Source organism: Hippichthys cyanospilos, chromosome 1 (genome assembly GCF_059441005.1).
Source record: "Hippichthys cyanospilos isolate Australia breed blue-spotted pipefish chromosome 1, RoL_Hcya_1.0, whole genome shotgun sequence".
NCBI classification, from domain to species: domain Eukaryota; kingdom Metazoa; phylum Chordata; class Actinopteri; order Syngnathiformes; family Syngnathidae; genus Hippichthys; species Hippichthys cyanospilos.
In genome coordinates, this window is record NC_142369.1 from 22,011,082 (window position 1) to 22,031,429 (window position 20,348).

General features: G+C 41.9%; 1 protein-coding gene across 1 annotated transcript in view; it reads right to left on the reverse strand.

Moving 5' to 3' along the window:
- LOC148429677 (zinc finger SWIM domain-containing protein 6-like) overlaps positions 1 to 20,348 on the reverse strand; it is a 70,346-nt gene that overhangs the window by 9,143 nt on the left and 40,855 nt on the right. The window contains exons 2-10 of the mRNA XM_088424192.1: positions 18,052 to 18,408; positions 16,199 to 16,347; positions 13,857 to 14,001; positions 11,552 to 11,731; positions 11,111 to 11,281; positions 10,904 to 11,050; positions 10,443 to 10,589; positions 9,815 to 10,039; positions 7,368 to 7,503 (exon numbers count right to left, since the gene is read on the reverse strand). Coding sequence (XP_088280318.1) covers positions 7,368 to 7,503; positions 9,815 to 10,039; positions 10,443 to 10,589; positions 10,904 to 11,050; positions 11,111 to 11,281; positions 11,552 to 11,731; positions 13,857 to 14,001; positions 16,199 to 16,347; positions 18,052 to 18,408 — 1,657 coding nt within the window. The remainder of the gene's footprint in view (positions 1 to 7,367; positions 7,504 to 9,814; positions 10,040 to 10,442; positions 10,590 to 10,903; positions 11,051 to 11,110; positions 11,282 to 11,551; positions 11,732 to 13,856; positions 14,002 to 16,198; positions 16,348 to 18,051; positions 18,409 to 20,348) is intronic.

Genomic DNA, 20,348 nt, shown 5'->3' on the forward strand with positions numbered 1-20,348 from the left:
TCCTCTCCACCAATCACAAAGCTAATTGAGTCCGCGGGGAAATTAAGGGATTCACCTTCCAGCCGCACGGGGCCTGGACACACATCAAACAAATACCGACACACACACACACACACACGCGCGCACGCACACACACGCATGCACACACAAGTCTGCCCTTTTGGAACACATCAAAGCAGCCTGGCGAAAAGCAATGCGATGCTAAATGCCAACTCTCAATTCCAGTTCATGCGATGATGTCCGTATGAAGGCACGTTCAAAAACACTCCACTTTCAGCACCATAACTTTGTTTTCAAGTGGGAAGGTGATGGCAACCCTGTTACCGATTTACGCAACGGAAAACATTTGCAGTACTAGGAACACCCACTACTGCTTTAGGAGAACATGCAGTGAATGCCTAAATATTTGATATTCAGCATTTGTAACGGCACAGATTTTTGGAGGAAAGATGTTTTGTTAGCTGAAATTTTAAGTATTATCGTGGCAGTCACAATTATTATAATGGTATTTTAGTTGTTACCGCAGGCGTCATTCAATAATGGTGTTTGTCTGGACTAGCGACACTTGAATACACAATTAAAATGAAACAAAGTAAATGTTTATTTTTGTTTTTCTCCCAATACAGCCTCCAAAGTTATTACAATGTTCCCTCGGTTTTCACGGTTAATGGGGACCAACCCCCCCTGTAAGAAGAGAAATCCACAACGTAAGGCCACCCCACCCCGCCCCCAGGAATGTTCACGAACGTGTGTAAGGATAAGATCATTTTTAACAGTACAAGTATTTACTTAAAGCTTTAATTATTAAACCTTATACAGTAACTTTACTGTTATCCCTTCCCGCTTGGCCATAGTCGGGGGAGACGGAGGGCTGGAGCTACCCCCATGGTAACAGCCCTCACACGTCAACCTAGAATGAGGCCCATTGCTGAACAAACATGATAACAGATGAGCAGGGTTTGCACTCAGCATTCCAATTTATTAAAACAGCACTCTTTGTAATATCTGCATCCTAGAACAGAAAACCTTTATTTTCAATACACACAGTGCAATGAGATTGTCGGTGCTACTCCGATGGTACGCAATACAAAAAGAATAAAATAGAATAAAAAATAACTACCATAATCAGTATACAGAAATGGCAACTCATTTAAGCAGTCAGTGTGAGTCAGCCTTAGCTTAAGCTTGTCTACTTTCATTGGTTGCTGTAAAGTTTAGCTTTTGCTTTTTGTTTAAGGCCAAGCTGTAGCGAGTGATATTTGATAGTGATTTGTCAGGGATTTAATTTTTTATTGTTTAGTCAGATGAGGGATTTTTTCTTTTCTTTGGGAGGGGGGCGATGATGATGGGAGTGCGAGACGGACTGATGATTGGCTGACGGAGGGACGTACTGACAAATACAATTTTTGGCTTGGCGGACCAAAGACTGACGGACCAGCAAAAAAAATGGAATTGTCCACCTCTGCCAAATAGTCATTATGCATAATGTATGCATGATTATGTACTGTACACGTTAGATGCATGGTGTTAATTCTGTGGCCCTGCATTTGGACTGCTTCTAGGAGGTCAAACATTCACCTATTTTCACCATTCACAACCAAGCTCAGTAGCCCAGTGGTGAACGCATCCACTCATTCCACATTTCAGAAATTGTGCTTCTAACATCATTATAACACTTACACACAATGTCAAAACTCAATTAATACTGAACTTATAGTAAAATTATAGACCCAAAATATTTCTTTGTCCTCCAGCATCATCATCTTGGCGTTATGAGATAATAATCGGAGCCCCTACACATGAGACTATATTTACTTTTATAAACACAGTTGCTGGATGTCGACTTTGTGTTTTTAATTTGCGCGCGACAACTCGTGATTTTGCGCGCGTTCACATGCAATATTGAATTTGTTTTTGTCATGTAAACAAGTACATAAAATTGAACATCTGAGTTGAGCATCAGTAAGTATGAAGGTAGACTTAGCCCCATTAATATGTAAAATAATATGCCGCCTTTAAGTTTTGATTCCCATTTTCCATGGTTGGCGAGATCTCATACTAACATTTGGACAGTCGTGACGGATCAATCTGTTTCTTTCTGTTTGGAGCACTTGTGAAAGTGGCTAGAATATATTTGCCAGTTCTTCATTTTAAATTTGACAGGCACCAGCAAGCCAGCGACCCTAGTGAGGATAAATTGGATGGATGGATTATATTGTTTAATTCATTTTTAGATGAGTGAGACTCCACTTTTTACATGAGCACAAAACATCCACACTCCAACAGGAGGTGATAAAAACTCTGTGGTGATACATGCAACAGTGTGAACATTTGCACTTGCTGAAAAAGTGTTTTTTTTTTTTTTTTTTTCCCCCCCCAATGGTCAAGCAACAACCAGGTTCCTTCCTTTCACGACATCCAAAAAAGCCTAAAAGCCTCCGCCAGATTAGAGGCCCTTCTAGAAGATTCCTGGGGTGCGGCAAAGCAAAGAAAAAAGGGCCCCGGGTAAAAAAGATGGAGGTCTCATCAACATTCCAGGCTTTGTTTGGTTTGCACCAGAGAGAGCCAGCAGGCTTCCACTGGATGGGAGCTTGAGAGGCCGACCGGGACAGTTGAAAAATAACCTCCTCAACTTTGTTGGGTGTGGAAATCCATACTGGGCTTTTGTTGTTTCATATCCTATCCCTGGACTGTTGCGCAACCATTCACTCAAGCACAAGAACAGTAGGACCCCTGGTGTGGAATGCTAAAACGTTTTTGGTCGGCTTAAATCTTGGTGCAACATCTACTCATGCATCCACTTTCAATATTCGCCGTATGGCGGGCAATCCAAACCCAAACCTCGTTGGTTAGCTAATGTGTGTAAAACCTCAGGTAAAAACATCAACATTGTATATGCATATTAAAAATTGGTATCAAAATAGTATAGTAAGTACTCCTTATATATAATATACAGTACAAGTATATAATTAAATACCATAATAATTTATTTACCTTCAAAGTGACATGACAAGCTTGTTATAGCCATATTCCCTAGTGAGGGTAGCCTAGCCTAGGCTAGCTTAGCCTTCTTCGAATTTCTTGATTATCTTCTTACTTACATCTGCTTACTTCCCTCTTTAACATAAATCTTGGGACCCATGGTTAACCAATTCAAGTTTGAATTAAGCACTAAAATGCAAAACAATGCAATGCAAATACAAAATAAATACAATATTGAAAGCACTTTCACATCAAATGCAAGTCTTTAGGCAGCCATCTTTGTTACCTCGTGATGTCGACCAATAGTAGACTAGTATCTTAGGGAGTCATGATGCTGACAAATAGCGGACCAGCATCGTAGTGATGTAAGCAATGACGTATGTAGTGACGTATGAGGGCATCCGAGTAGACACGTGCACACACTGACTGCCATGTTTGAGAAGTCTGTTTTTTAATGTCGTAAAGTGAAAAAAACACAAGGCAGGGACGTTGTAAACCGGGGGTCCAATGTATATAGTGGCGGCGCGTGCACAATGCAAAGTTGAGATTTTGCAAGCTAGCAGTAATATTCCTGCTTCCTTGAGTTTGAGGTACCACTGCACTCGAAAACCATCCGAACCTTAAGCTACGTAGGCCACAAAAGATGTCAAAAACCATTACATCCATGGTTCTACTTCAATCCTAAAACCCCCAGAGGTGGTTCCAGTCAGCATTACCATGACGACCACTCCTCCCTTGTGTCGTGGCCCTTTCCTCATGTCGACTGTAAACCCCCGTCGGCCCTCATCACTCCACGAGTGCTCATCCATCAGCTAAGCTGCGGATTGGGTGGACAAGATGCCACATCCATACATAAACCGCGTTCAGGTGCCACATGGGACTGCCGTTTCTTTTGACAAAACGTCAGTGAGAGTTTGAACGGACGCTTTATTTAAGGCCATACAATTTGGATCAGAGGTGTTTGAAATATTATACTTTTAAAACAGTACATTGCGTGGGGTGTCTGGCCCAATTTAAAGCCAATGTCATTGCTTTAACATTGTCGCAATGAGAGCATAAACAGTGCTGCGTCGGCAAAGATTATGCGTCGGATCAAAGGTTGTGGATTATAGCGAGGATCTAGCTTCATTAGCATTGCAAGTCTCCTATCGCCTATGGAGATCTCATATGATAATACCAGCCGCTTCGGATTCAGCTATTCGGCTTTGGAGGAGCGGCGATAAGGAAAATGTGCAAGAGCAACAAGATTCCGCTCCGTCTTCATTATCTCCTCTAAATTTTTTATTTGAAACTCCAAGAACCAATCAGCGAGCTCCAGGAATTGCACAGAAAAATAGACCCATTTTTATCCATTTCAGGGGGCGGCCCTTTCGCATCATACTTGCTGTCGACTGAAGATGACATCACGGTGCCGCAAAGCTTCCGAACGTCGCATGACCAAAGGCAGAAAACAGGTGGGCCTTGACATTCGCAAGATAAGCCTGTTGCCACTGTGATGTCGTTTTCAGTATACAACAGACATTGCAGCACAAAAATGGATTGATGTGAATAAATACAATAATTGGGTGGATTTTGTTATGTAACGTAATATTCATCGGAATGCTGTGTTTATATAAATAGGGGTGCATAAATCATATTTATGCAAGCAACGTTTTTAACGTGGCTTCCCCTTTATAAAATTGCTGCTATGTTGTAAAGCCAAACTTTTATTCCGGAACCTCTGATCAAATATTATTCCTGAACCTGCAATTAAGTGGCTATGCGGTTAAATAAATACTCTTTGCCAACTATTGAAACCATGCATGCTGCTCCCCAAACACACCCTTAGCACTCAAATCAAAGGCAGATTATCATGAAACTAATTAAAAGAAATATTCAGGAAATCAGATTATATTTAATAAAGATTTCCAAAGAGGTAAAAGTACATTTTTTTTTAGTGACAAAAATTAAACCGGAGAAAAATTGCTGCATGTGCGAAAAGCAAACATTACCCCCCCCCCAAAAAAAAAAAATGCTATTACATTTTGAATCCATTCACAGTTTGGGAATCCCTAAATTTAAACAATGTTACCCAGTCATAAATGTTAGTTTGCTTTACATTACAGTGCATGACATTTTACATTATTTATATTTAAATAGTTGTTGGGAAAAAAAAGTCTCATTACATCCATGATTAAAAAGCAGCAGTGAAGCGGCTAGATGAAGACAAACACAAAAAGCATGTCCTGTGAAAAGGTCTCTCATCTCCTACATTCTTTCTCTCTCTCTCTCTCTCTGCATGTATCAATGATAATGTTATAATGGGGCCATTAAAATAGCCCTGGCTCCTTTACCTCCTCCCCTATATTTAACTGTCCGCCGTCCCGTGGGAGCGGTGAGCTATACGCTCTCGTATTACACTTCGCTACATTACACACATTCATTATGTGCTGAGTAGACACCACCGGGCTCCCAGGAGCGTCCATAAGTGGCCCGTATTATTCTAAATTGGCCTGTTTCGCACCACAGCGGGGCGTATGGAGGCGTAACAAGTGAGGGGGGCTGACTCGCGGAAAAGTTTGGAGAATAAGAAGCACTGGTGAATCTTGATTGGCTTTCATTCATCCCAGTGTGGCGCGTTTGTTGTACCCATAAAGGACAGGAAAGAACCACTTCGTTTGACAAATCATTCATTTTGCACACACAACAAACATTTTTCCCACACTTTCTCCATGCAGGCCTTGTGCATACAAAACCAATGCCTGTGTATGGGAGTTTGGATGTGCACCCCCCCCCTCCCATTACAGCTACAGTCATTACACTCTCATTAATGTAATTAATATTCACTGATCCAGCCCTCTCGAGTCACAACATCAAAACAGAGAGCAGCGCAGTCTGATTAACACACATTGTCCACAAACACACAAACACGGCCATGAGCAGGACGGAGGCCAACGTGAACAGACACGCGCGCGCGCACTGCACTCTGATGATGACATGACCAGATATCAAAAAGGGCACAACAGTACCATCGCTATCCTGAATTAATAATCCAGTTCAAATGATTAACACGAGCGCTTCAAGCTTGATTAAACAAACCCAATGGCCAATCTCTAAAAACAGGTGCTACACTGCAGAGCGATCCCACAGACACAATAATAATCAGAATATCTACCCGCCAAGGCAAGTAAAGGTGGAGGTGCAGAGAACATATTGTCAAGAACATTTTTTGGATTAGATCAGGCATGTCCAAACCCGGTCCCTCGAGGGCCGCTATCCTGCATGTCTTTGATGTTTCCATTGTCCAATGCAGCTGATTTAAATGATCGGGATCGTTATCAGGCTTCAGATGAGCTGATCATTTGAGTCAGGTGTGTTGGAAGCAAATAAACCTAAAAAACATGCAGGATCCCGGCTCTCCAGGACCGGGTTTGGACATGCCGGGATTACACTTTCTTAATTAAGCGATAAAACGTACAGATGTTTGGCACTAACACACATCAGATATTATAACTCATGGTTTGTATTTTTCTGCCTTGAAAATGTTCTATTGTTTGTTTTTACTGGCCATGAATGGCTTTGTTTTAGCTTTCCAGTTTATGCGCGAGTGTGTGCATATATGCGTGAGACACGACGAGCAAGTGGAGTGGATAACGACGCGGTCGAGTCACCAGAGAGCGGTGCTCCACTGCTCAGCGGCCCCTGATTTGTTTGGTGATGACTCAGCACAGATTAAGTGCTTAACATTCATTCTTGCGTGCATTAAAAGGGGTGCAAGTCCCCAAAGTCCAGATCTCAGTCCTTCCCCAGCCCCACTCCCGATAAACAAGAGTGTATGTCAGTAGGTGAGAATGGTTTTGTGTCTGCTCAGGAGGCAGTTAAGGCAGCAATGAAAAAAATAGCTCTTGAGTGTGTGTGTGTGTGTGTGTGTCATTGGTTTTTGCAACTTGGTGGAAACCGATTCCTGTGTTTTACTGATTTTGTGGGGACCTCTTTGTACTTGTGGGGACCGTTTTGGTCAAGACTTGCTTTTAGGAAAAGCATTATGTCAATGAGGAGTCTCCACTATGCTAGAAAAAAAAAACCTTCGCGTGTGTGTGCACCCTTGGTTTTTGCTGCATGGTGTGGACCTAATTCAGGGTTTTACTGTTTTTGTGGTAAACATTTTGGTGGAACACACAAGATCAGAGGTCTTTTTGAGGGTCAAGACCTGCTTTTAGAGTATAGGCTTGAATTGGATTTTGATTGAAGTTAAGGTAGAGGAAAGGGTTAGGCAATCTGTTGTGATGGTTAAGGTTAGGCGCTAGGAAATGCAATATGTCAATGGGGTGTCCTCACTCCAACAACAACAAAAAAAAACCCTTGTCCGAGCATGTGTGTGCACATGTGTGCGGTGCTTCACCTACCGCATGGCTCTCAGTGCAATTTTGTACGCCAGTTCAGCGTCATGAGGTAGGAGGGTGGTGAAGAGATAGCGGGCGAAGGTGTGCATGGGGACGCTCTCTCGATGGACAATCTCCCCGAGGCCCGAGTATGGACCAGCTGCACGGAACAAAACGGAAGCTCCCGTAAGCCAAAGACACAATGGAAAAGCATAGAGTCTATTTAGAGACGTGTATGCAAATGCAAATATGTTTCTTTTAAAAATAAAGGATAAACATCTTGGATCGTCTCCTTTTGATGACATAACAAAAAGCTTTTACATCACCAATGTTAAACGTTACTTGAACTTGTAATGTTGGATGATGTTTTTATGTTTTTATGTGAGGTGATGACAAAAAGTCTACACAGTCCATGCCAAAAACTATTCTAAAATAGGAATGATATTAATGCGATAAATTCCAACTTGGTGGACTTCCATAGTTTCCTCAACGGTCTGAGTGGCTAAAAGGGCCTCAAGGTTGCATGTTATAGCACCACCTAAAGTTTGGCATGTGACATGTTTTCGCATGGGCTGGGCTATTTTTAAACCTGCAGTGAAAAAATAATGTGTTTGAAAACAGTAAAAATACACATGGACACAGTCATACAGTAGTCTATGCATCGTGACCACGTGGTGTTAAAACTAACAATGTCAAAAACCATATGCTTGGCCTTTCAATCTCTTTGGTGTCCCACCCCACGCCATCGTCTCTGGTGGGTTATTTTAAACCCCCTCGACTGCGGACCACATCACAGGGTGGCGAGATTGTGGCCTCCTAGGGACGGACGAGGCGCGGGGGGCTGGCGCTTTCTATTAGAAACAGAGCCAGAGGTGGGTGGTCGCGCCAGGCCCTGGTTTGGATGCTGATGGGGGTTTGGGTGGGGACGGGAGTCAAATTTTGACTCCTCCCTGTTCTGGCATTCTACACTGTAAATTAACACAGTGTTGTATAAATATGTGTGTGCGTGTGCTAACAGAATGGGCTGGGTGTTGTACAGCTAAGACTTCATTTTGGTCAGCTCAGTCTCTATTTAGAGCACAAAATGAAAGGATGAAAAATGTAGCGGTACCTTGAGTCGAGCCGTTTCGTGGTCCATTTCTTTTTTTGCAATGCGAGCCAACATTTTAAGTTGCTCTTCGCCCTGGGCAGGCTCAACGAGGGTGCGTGAGAGTTCGCCCAACCAGTCTACATATGTTTTGTGTACTTGGAGAAAGCGTTTGAGCATGTGCCTCGGGGAGTTCTGGGTGGGGGTGCTTCAGGAGTACGGAGTATTGAACCCTCTGGGACGGGCTGTTTGTACTGCCGATTTCAGTTTGGTTGAAATTGCCAGCATTAAGTCGATTTCTATTCCAGTAAGGGTTGGACTCCGCCAAGGCTGCCCTTTGTCACAGATTCTGTTCGGTATTCGCAAGGATTGAGGGGGTCCAGTTTGCTGGTTTCAGCATTGCATCTCTGCTTTTTGCAGTTGATCTGGGGTTGTTAGCTTCTTCGGGCTGCGATTTGAACGTAAAGCGGCTGGGATGAAAATCAGCACCTCTGAGACCATCTCACCTCAGTCGAAAAAGGGTGGAGTGCCCTCTCCGGGTCGGGGATGAGGTTCTGCCCCAAGTGGAGGAGTTCCAGTATCTTATGAGTCTTGTTTATTAGTGAGGGTAGGATGGAACGGGAGATCGACAGACGAACGGGTGCGGCGTCTGACTTAATTACGCTGAAGATGTATCGTACAGCCTTTATTGCAGCGTGTAGCCTAAATTAGCTAGCAAGCAGCAATCAAGTGCTCCATATTGTCTGGCGAGAGCAGCTCCATTACCTTTGTAAGCATTTTAACAGACACACCTTACTTTGATGCTGACAGCCTGAAAGTTGCCATTTGTGACGATCACTTTTGAACAAACCATGCTGACTCCATGTGTTCTGTGGTCATCACTTCATTTTGTTGACCATTATCTATGTCGATGTGTTGTGCAAAATCTCAGTTTATACAGTATTTATGTCAAATAATGTTGATTGTAAAAAAACATGGTCATTCATAATTAACTGCGTTTATATTTGTCTGGTGACGATATTTTTGTTTTGCAGTTGAAGAAAGTGTGGTTAAATATCGAGACAAAGACAGTTTGTCTCCGTTTAAGCATACACGCTAGATTATGTTTTCATTTGCATACTGTTTTGTTAATTATCTTTGCTCAATAAAAACTTTGAAAAAAAACAACAAAAAAATGAAAACTGAAAACTTTATGAGAATTTATTTTACAGTATATTACAAATTTTGCTAAAGTCTCGTCTCATCATTATCAGACTAAATCTGATGATGTATCGGGTTTTTTAAGAGTTTATGTCTCGACCCATACCTAACACAGAAACATACACACGCAAAGACACACACACACACACACACACACACACACACATCCACAAACCCTGCCTACCTTCAAGCAGAAAGACGGCCTCCTGGCGGAGTATCTTGAGCAGCGAATCGTCCAGTTCCAATTCCTGAAGCTTGGCCAGTAACTGGTCCTCGTTGCGACACACCTTCTCCTGAGCATACAGGCCGTCGGGCATCACGCGCTGCTGGCCCAGGCCCATCAGGGCCGTCGGCACCGCCAGCGCCACCATCCGCTGGCGGTCCGCCCGTGTCACTATGCTGGAGCAGTCTGTGGAGAGGCATGACGGCCAGATGATTATCGGATTTTAAGTGTCTCGTTTAGCTATACGCACCATCATCATCTAATAACAATGACAATTTAATTATGCACAAATACAAAAAGTTCCGTCTTAATTGTTCACGTTTTTAAGGTTGAAAAATGAAATTCACCATAGTATTAAAAAGCAGGATAGACTATGGTTGAAATTTGGAAAGAGCGCAGGGTGTCTATTTTCAAGGACAATAAATAAAAATACACAAATATATCATGTCACAGGTGCCACATATTGAACATTCAACATTTTAGAAAAGCAGCACTAAGCCATTCATTGGCACCAGACATGCGGTCATGTGGTCAAGCCGGGTTTTCTACATTATAACGTACGTACGCCTTATAATGCCACTGACAGTACCTGAGAGGTCCAAGCAGGTGTTTGACCCCTCCTCCCCGACCCGTCCCGACTCTGTCAGAGTGTTAAAGAGGGTGCCGATGGGATCCAGTGAGTGTCCCACCCAGCCCTCCATGTTGGTAATGGAAGTGTGGCTTTTATGGAGCAACTCTGAAACGAAAAGAAGAAGAAAAAAAAAAGAACAATACATATGTATGTATGTGTGTGTGTGTTTATGTGTGTGTGTGTGTGGATGGATAGATAGATAGATAGATAGATAGATAGATAGATAGATAGATAGATAGATAGATAGATAGATAGATAGATAGATAGATAGATAGATAGATAGATAGATAGATAGATAGATAGATAGATAGATAGATAGATAGATAGATAGATAGATAGATAGATAGATAGATAGATAGATAGATAAACATAGAACACAGAAGGATACAATCGTCCATAAAATGAAAAAGGGGCCTCACCTTTTTTGTGCCGGCGGAAGTGCTCAAGTTGCCGCTGCTGCTGTCGCAGTAGCGTGTTCACTACGGTGATAGCTAGACGGAGTGCTTCTCGTGGGTAACCGTGGGAACGCAGAGCATCCACCCTGGCGCATGCAGTCGGGACGTGCTCTAAGAAAAAAAAAAAAAGAGGAGAATTCGATCTCCCGCGTTTCTATATTCTCCACTCACCGTGCCACAAGGGCCATCCACGCGCATCAAACAGGGAGCCCTCCTGGTTGTCGTGGTAACAGTAGTTGGCGTAGAGGTCATTGGCGATGATGTGCTGAAGGTGGCGGTCCTGCCAGTGCAGGTCGCAGGCCTCGATGGCTCGAGTGAATACAGTCCTGTGAGGACGCATGTCTGCGAGGAAGGAGGGCAACCACATTTGTAAAGAATTTCGAAAATAATGGCAGCAAAAATAAAATATTAACAATAATCGCAATAGTTAGCCAAGGGATCACACACTTCATTTGTGAAAAATTGTATGTACGTTGTACATTTGAACATTTGCAGGGGAAAGAAACTTCCATCATGAAACTAATTAAAAGAAACAAAGAAGCCAGGCAACATGATTGATTCATTAATTAATTTTATATTGGGCGCCACAAAAAAAAAGTGGGCAAGACCGACCTTGGTTGCTGTGGGCACCCTGAGGAAGCGAGCGGGTGAGGTTAGGCAGCTCGTTACCATGGTTTCCATCCTCCCAGGGGCACAGGTCCACGCTGTTCCACCTGCGCAGCTGCCGCAACCATGATGACTTTTGCTCCGCCTTGCAGTGCGGGTTGAGAACGATACACATCCACAGGGCGCCTGGTGGACATCAAAACATGAAGGTATTAGTCCAGGGGTTTTGTGCTCAAGGGCCATGTATGAGCTTCACATGAGAAAGATGTGCCTGATTACATTCTGAGGTAAGAAAATAAATAAATTAATGTGTTCTTCAGGCCACAGGTTACATTCATAATGGAAGATAATTCATCCCGGTCTCATTTTTGTCACAAAAAGCTGGCATTTGAGAAGAAGTGGGTACACTTCACTACACTATGGTACATCTTGAGGATGTCTTTCAAGGAAGTGAAGCACTCTTCTTCCTCCTGGAGCACATTTTGTACCCCACAAAAGTATGTAAAAGAACTTAACTTGTCTCCAGGCAGCACAGAATACGCACGCATCATTTCGGAGCAAATTGGAACAAACAGAATAGGAAAAGTGTTTCAGTCTGACGGGATGCGCGCACATTCTGGGATTTTACTCTATATGCTGTTGCACACCCCGTTGTGTGTGTGTGTGGATTGAACTTGAGGGGGGAAAGGGCAAAGACTAGGACACGATGTGAAGTGTTAAAAAAAGGGGGCGGGGTGAACAAAGGAATGTAGAAAAAAAGTAGAAAATGCAAAAGGAGGAGCCGATGCAGACAAGCGGGCTGGGCTTTGAGTCTGGAGGAAGACGAAATGCCGTAGCCTCAAAAGGAGGCAAAGACAAAAGAGTGAGAATGAAGGAGAGAGGGAGGGAAAAGAGGCGAGCGGGGCTGCAGTGAGCGCACATGACGGGGAGCGATAAGGACCGGAGGAGAAGGGTTTGAAGTGCAGACTTCAAAAACAAGAGAGTTGACGCGTGCGTCCAATTCCGGGAATACGTGGCGCTGAAACAGATGAGATCATTGGGCTGTCCAAACATGAAGTGCACAGTGAGAGCAAAAAGGGAGAAGAGGCGTCGTTGTCAACAACGTGAGAGGCATCGGCAAAAACAGAGGCGATAACAAAGGCTGGAGACAATATGGCGGCTCTCCTGTCACTTTTGCCGCTTTAGCGTCTGTCACAAGACTACACCGCATCAAACGCAAATTGTGGTCTTCTGAACATGTGCTGGGCCTTGGAACATGCTTTTATTGGGATTCAGTGGGAGTTTTTGCAAAAAAAAAAAGCAAAACATAACTCCAAACTAACCACTTTGAAACTCTGTTGCAATGCAGCGCTTATACGGGAAATGTTTATGTTCTGAGGGAATACGTTGACCGTATTTGTGGAGGATATGTTTGGGAAGCGTCTTCCAGTGTGTTGGTCATGTTTGCAGAGTGTAAAGCCCAGAGTTGGGCAGTTAGCCATTACTGCTGGCAGACTGACATTTTGCTGAGGGACCGCTGAATGACAAAAACATTTTAAAAACGACAGACTAAAACCGACGGAATAATAGATTTTGTTCATCAATTTTAATCTGCAATCGTCACCAATGTCAACTGTCGCCACTAGTAACGGTATGTCTCCTCGCTCAATTAATCGTCCACATTTCTGAGAAATGTTTAAAGTGGGAGCAGGAAAGTGTAAACTAGCTCTAACGAAGACTTGTGCTGTATAATACAATGACAGCCTAATTGACTAGTGGTTTCTTAGAATCCTAAATCAGTGATTGAATATGATTTTTTACAGGCGGTTTGCTTGATGCTCCTACTGACGCGATGTGATGGCAACGGGGAGCTGCTAGCAACCACTGTTACAAAGTCCAACTTCAAAATAAAGTGGGGCTATTGCATTGACGTCTGTATATTATTTGGTGTGCTAATTTTGAAGTTAGCCTTCATAGAAGGCTGTTAGCGTGATGTTTGATGCCGCTTCCTTGGCACTGTTCGTGGCTTATTTTCGCAAATCTGTTACGTGTGTAAGGGTTAGTCGGCCACATTGGTTGAGTTTGTTGCAGTCATGTTAGTGGAGTTTGTTACACATTGCCAGCCATGTTTATCAGGCACACTGCAGCCATGTTAGAGGATTGCATTGCATCATGCTAGCCATGTTGGGTGAGTGTTTTAGCATGGCTGCCATGTTTGAGGAGAACGCTACTGCATTTGCCCATGTTTGAGGAGTGTTATCTGGCCGATACTTACTCTGGATTTTCTATGCATGCGTGCATCTGTGTATGTGTGCATTTGTGTGTGCCATACCCAGTTCGTCCCACAGCTCTCTGTAATTGTCTGCCATGGTGCCTTGTCTCCACCGAGCCAGCTGAGGGTCAGCCAAGAACTGCTCTGTGATCAGTGTTAACATCCTCGCTCCATTGGAGTCACGCATCTTCAGCATCTCTCGCACCTTTGGGAGTCAGTCGAGAGGGCCATCAATATGCTTATACATACTTACGCTTACACACAATGTGGATGCAAAGATAAACACAACAGTAATTTGTAAGTATATGTATATATACCCCCGTGTTACAATGTTCCTGATTTACGTTATTTTTATGTTGCGACCTGGAATACTGAGTTTTTTCATCCCCTCTTTATGACATGTTCCTGGATTTGTGACAAAAACAACTGTCATGACCCAAGGGGGTTGGCTGTATTTGTGTTGTTTTGCCTGGATCTGCTGGCGTCTTTAGGTAATTGCACTTATTTACTATTGCCGTCTAACTGCTTCAATGCAACACGTGACTACAATGCTGGTCTGCTATTGGTTGGCGTCTCCTCACGGAGATGGTGGTCTGCTATTGGTCGGCCTCACTTGTTTCAAATTGGCCGACGGTAAAGCTTTCTTCGATTGTGAGTGATTACAAAACCATATTCATAGTGCAATTTACTGCTTAATTCAAAGTTGAGTGGGTTAGTCATGGGTCCCAAGATTGTAGTGACGTTAAAGAGAGAAGTAAGAAGATGATTTATATGGAAACGATGCTGGAGATAATCAAGAAATACGAAGCTAGCTTAGCCTAAGATACCCTTATTAGGAAATATGGGCATAACAAGCGGCACTCAAAGGTAAATAAATCCTTTCTATATTTTTTATTCATGATGTTTTCTGATTGTATACATGTATATTATATAAACGTAGCACTTACTATACTATTTTGGTACCAATTTTTAACATGTATGTACATTTTGATGTTTTTATCTGGGGTTCAAAACGAATAAACTATTTAACATTGGCTCACTGTGTGTTTGTGTGTGCATATATATACTGTATATATATATATATATTATATATATATTATATATATATACAGTATATATACAGTATATATACAGTATATATATATATATATATATATATATATATATATATATATATATATATATATATATAGAGAGAGAGAGAGAGAGAGACAGAGAGAGAGAGAGAGAGAGAGAGAGAGAGAGAGAAAGAGATGTATATGTATGTATAGATGTATGTGTGTGTGTGTGTATGTGTGTGCCTGCCCTAAAAAAGCCAACATTTTATGGCAGACTTTTTGCATCATTCCCTTTCATAAGTTGGCCAGTCATTCGAGTGATTCAAAAGCAGGAGCTATTCTGTTTTCATGGGATGTTTTAGATACATTTTTCTCGGATGCGTTACATTTTCCAATGCCTTTTCAAATGGTTGCCTCGGTTGCGACTTGTAGCATTTAATTTCCTTGGTCACATAATGCAAAGAAATAGTGGCAAGCTTTCTGGCTTTTAGTCCTCTCAAATGTCGCGTCAAGTACTTTGTGCGTCCTTGCGCTTTGGGGGTACTGATTGCCATTCAAAGCGGTTTTCGAGCCTGAAGCACGCTTTAATATCGAGCATTTATTCAGAGTGAGAGGTCACAGGATACGTTTGACACATTGCACTTAAACTTGCGACACATGCTAATTGTTATGTACACTAGCTGATGTAAAGTGTCACTCTTTTAAGTTTCATTTCAGCATAAAGGTGAATTAAGGTCATTTATTTTTATGTTGATTCTGTGTGTTTTGGTGCTTCTAATTCTACTCTGCATCTGAGTGTGTGACTGTGCATACATAAAAACAATTAATAGAGCATGGATCCTGGATGTTAATGGTATTGCTCTGCTGAATTTACATAATGCAAACAACACTTTAATGCTAACCTCACCTTTGCAACTGTAATATAATGCCAGATTTCACCGCACCACATGTGGTGCAATACAAGAGATATACCAATCTATACACAAACACACACACACATACACACACAGTATGTAACGTATATATCGTATGCTGGTTCTCCAGCAATTATCTGCAAGCTAAGAGGCAATACAAGCACTTCTAATGCATGTGCCAGTGCGCGTTGGAGATGAGTTGGAGAACAAAGGTCTCCTCTCAGGAGGGACATGAGGAGCATATAAGTGCACTAGAGAGGGAAAATATTAACCAGATGCAGAGTAGAGTCTACGTTTGTCTTGTCGCGGTGAAAAGTAAAACCAGAGGGCGGATTGGTGTGTAGGCCCGCCTGTCGGGGACTTAAAAGTGCCGTTGTGTACTTGTGATTGCGGTGTGTATGTGGAAGGAGTGACGCCGGTGGTTGTCGACCTTGCTGAAGAGGAGGTTGAGCTGCTTGTTCGAGCCGTGGAATTCTCTCTGGGACAGGAAGAGCTTGACTTGCTCCTGAACCCGCTCCTCATCCAGATGCCAGCAGTTCTCATCATCCGCACTGGCCCCCGCCGTGGGGTCTGGTGCCCCTATATGATACACACATAAATACTCTGTATATGAGTTCTACAAAGTAAATGATCTTAAAACATGGAAAGATCAAGTGAGGCTAGGTTCAGTATTAATACTTCAACGTATAACTTTGATGTGCTTCCAATAACAATTATAGCACAAAAAGCAGTATCATCTAAATGTATGCCATTGTACAGTAACTGTGAGAGAACCTGGTATATAGGGTAGAATGGAAACATAAAACTGCACAAAACAACACCTCTTTTTTAAACCTGTGTGCAATCATCCCCATCTCCTTATCACTCTACTTCAAGAGGTAAATAAGGGCTCCATATAGGGTTGATTAGAGACATCCAATCTCCACTTTACTGTCTGTGTCCCTTTAATGAGGATGGCATTGATCCTACCGCAATTTGCCTTCATCCTTGAGTCAATGCGCACATATACAAACATACACAGGTAAAAGCAAAACGCCAAACCATGAACAAATGACTATGGGTTATTTCGGAGAGTTGCTCTCAACACGGGATGATGCAAGGATATCATGGCATCAGACGGCTCGAAAGAAAGCCGTTTGGCAAGCAGTTCAATTAAGGAAAATAAAACACATGCAAAAATGAGTACTTTCATTCGGAATTCCAAACAAATGTATCACAGCATTTCCCCCAATCCAATAGCTCGATAGATAACAAAATATCATAATGCAGCGATGATACTGTATAAGGGTCCACAAATGATTCATTATTTGTGCAGCTAAAAAAAAAACCTCTAAAAAAGGGCCAACTACATACAAATCAATCATTAACCAATGCATTATCTACAACAAATAACCTCAGCATCTGAAGAGGTGACGCTATACATGTTAATATATAATGGTAATATGTGTAGCTTAGGAAGGAAAAATTGTTGTCCTTCTTCCATATATCACAGTGTACCTCTGAGAAATATTTTGTGGGAATATCACTGTACAGCAACTACAAACAAAATAATCGCTACTTCAAAGACAGTCAATGACAATACAGGTCGATATCTTCAGGACTAGGAAAGGGGAAAATTGATACCGTAGCATACATCATAGAAAGATCAATGTCACATACGACAGAGCGGCTTCCAATAAATGTGATCATTTCCATACAAGTAACACCATGAAACAACTGTTAGGTAATATCTCAATAATTACAGACAGATTCATATATAGTGGTGGTATTAGACACAGAGTAGCTCCTGTTACATTACACAATACATGTCTTCTTCCCCCGGGGGGATATAACGCGAGTAACCCATGAAATAATTCAAAGAAAAATTTTTGACAGCCCTAAATCTATCTGTATCATTGATAACTAGATATAGTCACACGGTAGCTCCTGATACAATATAGTTGAGATCTGTTTACCATTGTTAAATATAAACAACAGTACCGAATATGCAGTGATTGGACAATGTGATATATCAAAGAATGTTTAGCAACAGAAGGAAACACAATATCATGAAATAAGATGAATATAAAAATGATTCTTGGTCTCATGAAGTTGTTGTTTTCTCTCAGTTTGTATTTCATCACAATTAGCTGGAAGTATTAATCCATAGAGCACTCAGAGTGAAATTCCCCTCGAGCGTGTGTCAGCCGTATTGACAAGCAGCTGCAGTGTAATGATGATTCATCATTATGATAACTTAGCACATCAATATTTTGTCCCTAATGCTATGGAGCACACACTCACCGTGGACTTGGTTGATCTCGGAGTTTTGCGACAGGATCTCGTCTGCCAGTTTCTGTGCAGTGGGTAGCACCTCCGTGTGATGTACAGAGATGAGATACTGGACGAATTTCTGCAGCTGGTCACGACTCATCTGGAACAAGGTTTCCGAGATAGGCAGGTGCAGTTTCACCTGCTCGGGCTTTCGTACCCGATAAAGCGAGAGCGCAACCACGTGGGCGCAATAGAAGATGTCCTTGTTGCCGCAAGTGCATGTGACCGCCGTGATCTTGCAACGGTCGAAGCTGACGCTGACGCTGCATACGAGTTCAGGGGTCGAGGGCGTGGCGGGGTCAGTTACTGTGCCACCCAGGTGGAACCCTGGAGATGAGAGTGACCAAAAAAAATGTCTTAGTTCATTTGTTGTCCATGGAAGAACAGAATTAAATGTTGACATGTAAAAATGAATTATTAGTAGTAAAATCATTTCGATCCAGTACAGTACATTTGTTAAATGCAGTTCAGTTGTATTTAACTTCTATGTGCCATACATTAGATATGATAAATAATTTTTTTAAGTTTTGCACAATCAGGATTTTATTCACATTATCAGGATTTTTAGGGCCGATCACCATCTCCAAAGAGTGAGTATAAAAATAACCGATCGCAATTCGGACCAATGTCGATTTAAATAACTAACTTATTTACTGGCCTTTACTTGTATACTGCTCATATAGGATCAAGAAAAATGCTTATACAATATTTCTCAAATAAAGATTTTTTGGCATGGTTTAACAATCTTTGCCATGGCCAAAACTAACAGAAATGCAAACATAAAAACATCAGCGACTTCTAGAAGGCATTCAAGAACTGGACAAAGTGAAAGTTCAGTTGGGTAAAACAAAAACAACTAGAGATTATTCAATTAAATTAAATTACTATATGAATGTATTTACATTCCCATAGAAATAAAAGTACAAATACAAGTTTTAAACACACATTTATTTTTATAACTGAATTTACGGAACTGATCATTGACATCATTGATCGCTTGGCAATTTATGACATAACAGCCTGACAGATTTGGTATAAAATGTCAAAATCGCCAAAGGCCAAAAAGTCAACTAATTTATTTGGGCAGCATTCACAAAAAAATATCAACACTGAACATTTCAGAGATTGGACTTTTTTTTAACTTTACGCCAAGTAAAAGTGTTGAATCGGCATTTTGACATAAACCAGCCTTTTTAAAAATCCAACTTCTGCCACATTTGGGAAATTATAAATTATCCACACAATCGGTTTATACAAACACAGGCCACAATCGATATGAGAGGTTTGTGCACAGACCCTAAGTCGTGTGTATTGAAGTAGAAGTGAGAGTTGTACTGAAAAGTCTTTGCGTTCACAGGTTTGACATTCATAGTCATAAGAATTCAAACCCGCAGTTTTGGTTGGTAGTCACAAGGAAAATATTCAAATCCACAAATTTTTGATTCGTCGTCAGAAGAAAAATGTTCATATCCGCCCATTTTGGATTTTGTACACACGAAAAATTGTATTCCTCACAAGTTAGACTCGTACTCACAAGGAATAACAGTTACAGCTAGCATAATTATAGGAAAGTATAATAGTAACAGTAGAACTATTACTGAAGCAAACGGATAATCACGTAGGCGTCTTTTTGACACAATGTGAAACCCGCTTAAGTGAGCCATCTCAGCAAGTTCACATGTGCAATGCGTGTGAACGTCAATGAGGAAGTGAACAGCGCATAGGGGCATTCCAATATGAATTATACACCCCCTCTTTCTTCCTGCTCCTCATCTTCCTCCCCAGACTTTGAATACAGTGTTTGATCTTATCCCTGACTGCGCTATCTGGAGGCACGGCCGTTTTTTATTATGCCGGGATGAATATGAATGAAGAGGGCGGAGTCTCTCTCTCACACACACACACATACACACACAGAGGCTGAACATATGAAACAGACACGCACACGCCCTGCCGCAGCATGAGATCATGCATTTATTAATAATGGGAGTGGTTCAGGAGGTTTATGAATGCATTTATGCGCTCAGGAGAGATGTGCAAACTACACAGGAGAAGACATACATCACCTAAACATGTTTATCAAAGGACCGGCGGACGCAACGCTGTTATATCAAGCATGTATTAGAGCGAATATCAAAGCGACTCTCCATTGATGTGAGGGTGCGAGGGAGGAGTTGAATATTTCATTGCTTACAGATGGAAATGGAACATATGCATTGGCTAAACAAGAGGTCAGTTATCAAGGGTCTCGCAAATACAACTCCTGC